The 7,500-nt window shown below is 44.9% G+C and overlaps 1 protein-coding gene across 1 annotated transcript in view; it reads right to left on the bottom strand.

Moving 5' to 3' along the window:
• smyd3 (SET and MYND domain containing 3) overlaps positions 1–7,500 on the bottom strand; it is a 107,584-nt gene that overhangs the window by 79,688 nt on the left and 20,396 nt on the right. Inside the window, exons 2-5 of the mRNA XM_049463923.1 lie at positions 5,490–5,553; positions 4,237–4,344; positions 1,850–1,907; positions 470–603 (exon numbers count right to left, since the gene is read on the bottom strand). Of these exons, the coding sequence (XP_049319880.1) occupies positions 470–603; positions 1,850–1,907; positions 4,237–4,344; positions 5,490–5,553 (364 nt within the window). The remainder of the gene's footprint in view (positions 1–469; positions 604–1,849; positions 1,908–4,236; positions 4,345–5,489; positions 5,554–7,500) is intronic.

Genomic DNA, 7,500 nt, shown 5'->3' with positions numbered 1-7,500 from the left:
GAGGTGTGTTCAGGTACATTTCTGGAGTTTTATCTTGTTTATCTTGGTAACAGAAAACACAGGAGCTCCACTGACTGAATACAACCTAGACAGACGCCAACAGTCAGACGTTCATCGCTATCTCGGTAACACAGGCGCCGTGCCGAGCCGAGCGTACACCCCCACTTATTACACACACATGAACACACAGCAGCACAAACCCAACTTTTACATCAACAATAAACAGAATAGTAAATAAAATAACATTGCTGTTCCCGTAAATGAGCTGCTGGAGCTCCTTCACAGCGTCAACCAGCAGCTCAGTTTCCTCTGCTGAGAAGAGTTTGTTGGACACACGTGTGTGTGTGAATAGTGTGTGTGTGTGTATAGTGTGTGTGTATAGTGTGTGTGTGTGTGTGTGTGTGTGTGTGTGTGTGTATAGTGTGTGTGTGTGTGTGTGTGTGTGTGTGTGTGTGTGTGTGGTACTGACCCGTGCGAGCAGGTTGATGGGGGTGAGGTGGGTGGGCAGGGCTGGGTTGGCGTTCTCCTCCCCCAGGTACATATCCAACACCCGGCACAGATCAGATAACCCCGCCCTCTGATCATCACTCATATCCTCCAGATCTACACACACACACACACACACACACACACACACAAAAGGAAGATATATAATTAAACTGCTGTAGACTGAAATAATGAATGGGAGGAGCTAAACTGCTGTAGGCTGAAATAATGAATGGGAGGAGCTAAACTGCTGTAGGATGAAATAATGAATGGGAGGAGCTAAACTGCTGTAGGCTGAAATAATGGGTGGAGCTACAGTATATTAGGGTTAATAGTTTAACCCTAAAGCTCCTGGATCTGTAACCTCATTAACACACTCTATAGGGTCAGGCTGACCCGGGACAGAACCAATTAGAAACATTCTCATTTACATAACAAAAAACTCCTGACAGACTGATACTGTGTATTACCCTGAATATTAATAGATCATATTCCCTTAATGAGCAGCACACCCTTTACACACTACACACACACCACACACTACACACACTACACACACACACTACACACACCACACAAACTACACACACCACACACTACACACACTACACACACACACTACACACACCACACAAACTACACACACCACACACTACACAAACTACACACACTACACACACACCACACACTACACAAACTACACACACCACACACTACACACACACTACACACACCACACAAACTACACACACACACTACACACACCACACAAACTACACACACCACACACTACACACACACTACACACACCACACAAACTACACACACCACACACTACACACACACTACACACACCACACACACACCACACTACACACACAAACTGTAGAGATTTACTGAAAATTAGGAAAATACTGAATACAGTTAACAGCTGTGCTGAACTCATCAAGAGTTAATTACTTGCATTTCTTGTCTCTTAATAAAGTGTTTGAGAGCATCAGTTAAAGTAAAGTAGTGAAGAGGTAGAGTTACAGGTATACAGTGAATAGTGAATATTTGAGTAATGTTCGAATCCAGATTATGAGGAGCAACAAATACTCAACTAAATAAAGAAAAATATTCTAAGAAAAATGAAGGTCAGTCAATCTGAAAGTATCCTCAAGTGCAATCACAGCAAAGACCATCAAAACCATTATAATGATGGAACTGGCACTCATCAGGACCACTCCAGGTCACACCACACCCAACACTCTTACACCACTCTTACACTGATCTCACAATATTCTCACACCACTAACTCCAACTTCATTTCCATCACTGTGCTGCACCTGTTCTGATACCTGTTTACAGGAAGTGAACTCACGTGATTGGTGTTCTGAGAGTGAGTAGAGTTCTGCTGCATCAGCCTGAGGATCACTAACCTGCAGAGAACAGTGTGCACGTCAGCGCTGGGGTTTATGGTGAGGTTGGGAGGTTAGGTATTGGTGTTTATGGTGAGGTTGGGAGGTTAGGTGTTGGTGTTTATGGTGAGGTTGGGAGGTTAGGTGTTGGTGTTTATGGTAAGGTTGGGAGGTTAGGTGTTGGTGTTTATGGTGAGGTTGGGAGGTTAGGTGTTGGTGTTTATGGTGAGGTTGGGAGGTTAGGTGTTGGTGTTTATGGTGAGGTTGGGAGGTTAGGTGTTGGTGTTTATGGTGAGGTTGGGAGGTTAGGTGTTGGTGTTTATGGTGAGGTTGTGAGGTTAGGTGTTGGTGTTTATGGTGAGGTTGGGAGGTTAGGTGTTGGTGTTTATGGTGAGGTTGGGAGGTTAGGTGTTGGTGTTTATGGTGAGGTTGGGAGGGTAGGTGTTGGTGTTTATGGTGAGGTTGTGAGGTTAGGTGTTGGTGTTTATGGTGAGGTTGTGAGGTTAGGTGTTGGTGTTTATGGTGAGGTTGGGAGGTTAGGTGTTGGTGTTTATGGTGAGGTTGGGAGGTTAGGTGTTGGTGTTTATGGTGAGGTTGGGAGGTTAGGTGTTGGTGTTTATGGTGAGGTTGGGAGGGTAGGTGTTGGTGTTTATGGTGAGGTTGGGAGGTTAGGTGTTGGTGTTTATGGTGAGGTTGGGAGGTTAGGTGTTGGTGTTTATGGTGAGGTTGGGAGGTTAGGTGTTGGTGTTTATGGTGAGGTTGGGAGGTTAGGTGTTGGTGTTTATGGTGAGGTTGGGAGGTTAGGTGTTGGTGTTTATGGTGAGGTTGGGAGGTTAGGTGTTGGTGTTTATGGTGAGGTTGGGAGGTTAGGTGTTGGTGTTTATGGTGAGGTTGGGAGGTTAGGTGTTGGTGTTTATGGTGAGGTTGGGAGGTTAGGTGTTGGTGTTTATGGTGAGGTTGGGAGGTTAGGTGTTGGTGTTTATGGTGAGGTTGGGAGGTTAGGTGTTGGTGTTTATGGTGAGGTTGGGAGGTTAGGTGTTGGTGTTTATGGTGAGGTTGGGAGGGTAGGTGTTGGTGTTTATGGTGAGGTTGGGAGGGTAGGTGTTGGTGTTTATGGTGAGGTTGGGAGGTTAGGTGTTGGTGTTTATGGTGAGGTTGGGAGGTTAGGTGTTGGTGTTTATGGTGAGGTTGGGAGGTTAGGTGTTGGTGTTTATGGTGAGGTTGGGAGGTTAGGTGTTGGTGTTTATGGTGAGGTTGGGAGGTTAGGTGTTGGTGGTGAGGTTGGGAGGTTAGGTGTTGGTGTTTATGGTGAGGTTGGGAGGTTAGGTGTTGGTGTTTATGGTGAGGTTGGGAGGTTAGGTGTTGGTGTTTATGGTGAGGTTGGGAGGTTAGGTGTTGGTGTTTATGGTGAGGTTGGGAGGTTAGGTGTTGGTGTTTATGGTGAGGTTGGGAGGTTAGGTGTTGGTGTTTATGGTGAGGTCGGGAGGGTAGGTGTTGGTGTTTATGGTGAGGTCGTGAGGGTAGGTGTTGGTGTTTATGGTGAGGTTGGGAGGTTAGGTGTTGGTGTTTATGGTGAGGTCGTGAGGGTAGGTGTTGGTGTTTATGGTGAGGTCGTGAGGGTAGGTGTTGGTGTTTATGGTGAGGTTGGGAGGTTAGGTGTTGGTGTTTATGGTGAGGTTGGGAGGTTAGGTGTTTGTGTTTATGGTGAGGTTGGGAGGTTAGGTGTTGGTGTTTATGGTGAGGTTGGGAGGTTAGGTGTTGGTGTTTATGGTGAGGTTGTGAGGTTAGGTGTTGGTGTTTATGGTGAGGTTGTGAGGTTAGGTGTTGGTGTTTATGGTGAGGTTGTGAGGTTAGGTGTTGGTGTTTATGGTGAGGTTGTGAGGGTAGGTGTTGGTGTTTATGGTGAGGTTGTGAGGGTAGGTGTTGGTGTTTATGGTGAGGTTGGGAGGTTAGGTGTTGGTGTTTATGGTGAGGTCGGGAGGTTAGGTGTTGGTGTTTATGGTGAGGTCGGGAGGTTAGGTGTTGGTGTTTATGGTGAGGTTGTGAGGGTAGGTGTTGGTGTTTATGGTGAGGTTGGGAGGTTAGGTGTTGGTGTTTATGGTGAGGTTGGGAGGTTAGGTGTTGGTGTTTATGGTGAGGTTGGGAGGTTAGGTGTTGGTGTTTATGGTGAGGTTGTGAGGTTAGGTGTTGGTGTTTATGGTGAGGTTGGGAGGTTAGGTGTTGGTGTTTATGGTGAGGTTGTGAGGGTAGGTGTTGGTGTTTATGGTGAGGTTGGGAGGTTAGGTGTTGGTGTTTATGGTGAGGTTGGGAGGTTAGGTGTTGGTGTTTATGGTGAGGTTGGGAGGTTTACCAGTCTGAAGATGATTCTGGCGGTGAGGCGGACGGAGTCGGGGGGGATTCGGGGATGAACTCGTTTGAGACACCGGCATTCGGTCTTATGCTCCGCCCACGATTCCTTCTGCAGAAGAACAGCAGATCAAAGAACCTCATTTTAATGTTGGTTTAAATAATTCACCATATACAAACTAATATATAAAAATATTCTATAAATCAGACCCGTTTCCCACCAAATTATAAATATACGCCACAGTTCTGATGTTGTGTAAAACCCGTGTATCGTGTTTGATATTGTTAAGTTTTAGTGAATTTTCAGCCCCGTGTAAACGAAACACGTTCTCTTCCCCCGGTCTGGGTTCTGTCTGGGTTCTGAGTTCTGATTGGCCGGGCTGGAGGAGATCGTTATGAGATTACACTCTGAATTAGCCTCCATTAGCGGGGGGTAATTGTGCTGTAGCCTCACGAGAGCGTGAAGAGCAGTAATCAGAGGCCGCCGGCTCAGACCCCTGATTATTATGGGATATAATAATGCAGAAGTAGGTCATAAAACCAGAAACAGCTGCTGCTGGAGTAAAAAAACGAGTTCAGATCTGCTGCACCACCCAGATTTACCACAATGCCTTACTGCCTAAAACACACCGCCTTAAAAACACACCGCCTTAAAAACACACCGCCTAAAAAAACACAACGCCTAAAAAACACACCGCCTTAAAAACACACCGCCTAAAAAACACACCGCCTTAAAAACATAGTGCCTTATAAACACACTGCCTTACACACACCTCTTTACACACAGTGCCTTAAAAACACACCGCCTTAAAAACTCATCGCCTTACACACACACCGCCCTACACACACACACACACACACACACACTGCCTTACACACACACTGCCTTAAAAACACACCGCCTTATAAACACACCACCTTACACACACTGCTTTACACACAGTGCCTTAAAAACACACCACCTTAAAAACATAGCGCCTTAAAAACACACCGCCTTACACACACACACACCGCCCTACACACACACACCGCCTTAAAACACACCGCCCCACACACACACAGACGCCGCCTTACACACACACTGCCTTACACACACACCCACACACTGCCTTACACACACCCACACACTTCCTTACACACACCGCATCACACGCGCCTTACTGCCAAAGTCAGACCAAACATTTAATTACTTCAGTCCAATCTACCGTATCTGATCTAAACTAATATTAATTGATCATTTTAGTAACTGAGTCTTACCTGGCACCGGACGCTGCAGTACCGAGCGATTTTACACTGAGAACATCTCAACAGCTTCTCCCCCCTAAAGAGAAAGAGATCATCAATTACTGATACACAACAATCCACACCGTTACACCACTGATACAATATCACAATACAATATTTTAATGATATGTAGACCATGATACAGTCATATGAAAAAGTTTGGGCACCCCTATTAATCTTAATAATCTTAGTTGTAAATATTTGGGTGTTTGAAACAGCCATTTCAGTTTGATATATCTAATAACTGATGGACTCAGTAATATTTCAGGATTGAAATGAGGTTTATTGTACTAACAGAAAATGATGCAATATGCATTAAACCAAAATTTGACCGGTGCAAAAGTGTGGGCACCCTTATCATTTTATTGATTTGATTTTTACTGACTTACTGAAGCACAAAATTGGTTTGGTAACCTCATTGAGCTTTGAACTTCATAGCCAGGTGTTTCCAATCATGAGAAAAGGTATTTAAGGTGGCCAATTGCAAGTTGTTCTCCTATTTGAATCTCCTCTGAAGAGTGGCATCATGGGCTCATCAAAACAACTCTCAAATGATCTAAAAACAAAGATTGTTCAACATAGTTGTTCAGGGGAAGGATATAAGGATAAGGGGAGATTTAACCTGTCAGTTTCCACTGTGAGGAACATAGTAAGGAGATGGAAGAGCACAGGGACAGTTCTTGTTAAGCCCAGAAGTGGCAGAACAAGAAAAATATCAGAAAGGCAGAGAAGAAGAATGGTGAGAACAGTCAAGGACAATCCACAGACCACCTCCAAAGAGCTGCAGCATCATCTTGCTGCAGATGGTGTCACTGTGCATCGCTCAACAATACAGCGCACTTTACACAAGGAGAAGCTGAATGGGAGAGTGATGAGAAAGAAGCCATTTCTGCAAACACGCCACAAACAGGTGTGCTTTCGCATCACTCTCCCATACAGCTTCTCCTTGTAAAAGTGCGCTGTATTGTTGAGCGATGCACAGTGACACCATCTGCAGCAAGATGATGCTGCAGCTCTTTGGAGGAAAATATGCCAAAACTTTTTCATATGACTGTAATGTTGATATAAGGCTCATGTGATTCTGGGATTCTGTGATATTGAATATGTGAAACCCGTGTGAAACCCGTGTTCTTCTGATACCAGAGTGAGAATAAGTCCAGTAAATAAATCGTAATTGTGTTTAAACAGTGGTGTAATTCTGAATTCTGGTCCAGAATTCACAGATCTGATCCAGTTCTGTTCTGCTGGTTTTCAGGGTTGTGTTTCTCAGGCTGATCCGGCTCTGATCTGAAGCTCAGTGAGTAGAGCAGGTCCAGGAACCGCAGGAACCGGAGGAACCGGCCGGATCAGGTTCATTTATGGAGTCCACTGAGGTTCTGCTGCTTCCTGCAGGACCGGCGCTGATGAGTTTAACACTCGTCTCTGAAACAGAACCTAAATCCAGCGTAACGAAATAACAGGACCAAACCCCGCCCCCTCCAGAACCTCCTGAACCACTGTAGATACCATAAATCACCACACACACACACACACACACACACACACAGCTGTACAGGTACCGGTTCTGAATCGCACAGTTATCTCGGCACAACCGAGTTATTAGATTTAGAATAAACACTTTTTAACACAGCGCTGGATTATTTTATATAGTTTATAATTCTCATATTAATAGTGTTTTTATATATACTTAGGTTAACTAATATTAAAGTTTGTTTAATAAACTGAAAGATTACTGTACATTAGGCAGCGAGTGAACAGTTTGTGTCTGAAGTAAATCAGCAGGTGCTGAAGGTTCTGGAACTAAAGTCCAAAATCTGGTGTGAAGAAAAGGGAAGGTTCTGATCCGGATCTACTGCAGTGTGAAAGCGCGGTATTGAACAGTTCAGACTGAGTACAGGGGTACCGGGTCTCAGCGGGTCAGAACTGATTCAGGGTCAGTACACTGTGTTATACAGGTGGTTTTAATGTTTTGGCTCAGATCTGG

This window comes from Astyanax mexicanus, chromosome 14 (genome assembly GCF_023375975.1).
Source record: "Astyanax mexicanus isolate ESR-SI-001 chromosome 14, AstMex3_surface, whole genome shotgun sequence".
Classification (NCBI taxonomy): domain Eukaryota; kingdom Metazoa; phylum Chordata; class Actinopteri; order Characiformes; family Acestrorhamphidae; genus Astyanax; species Astyanax mexicanus.
This window is presented reverse-complemented; position numbering and strand designations above follow the sequence as displayed.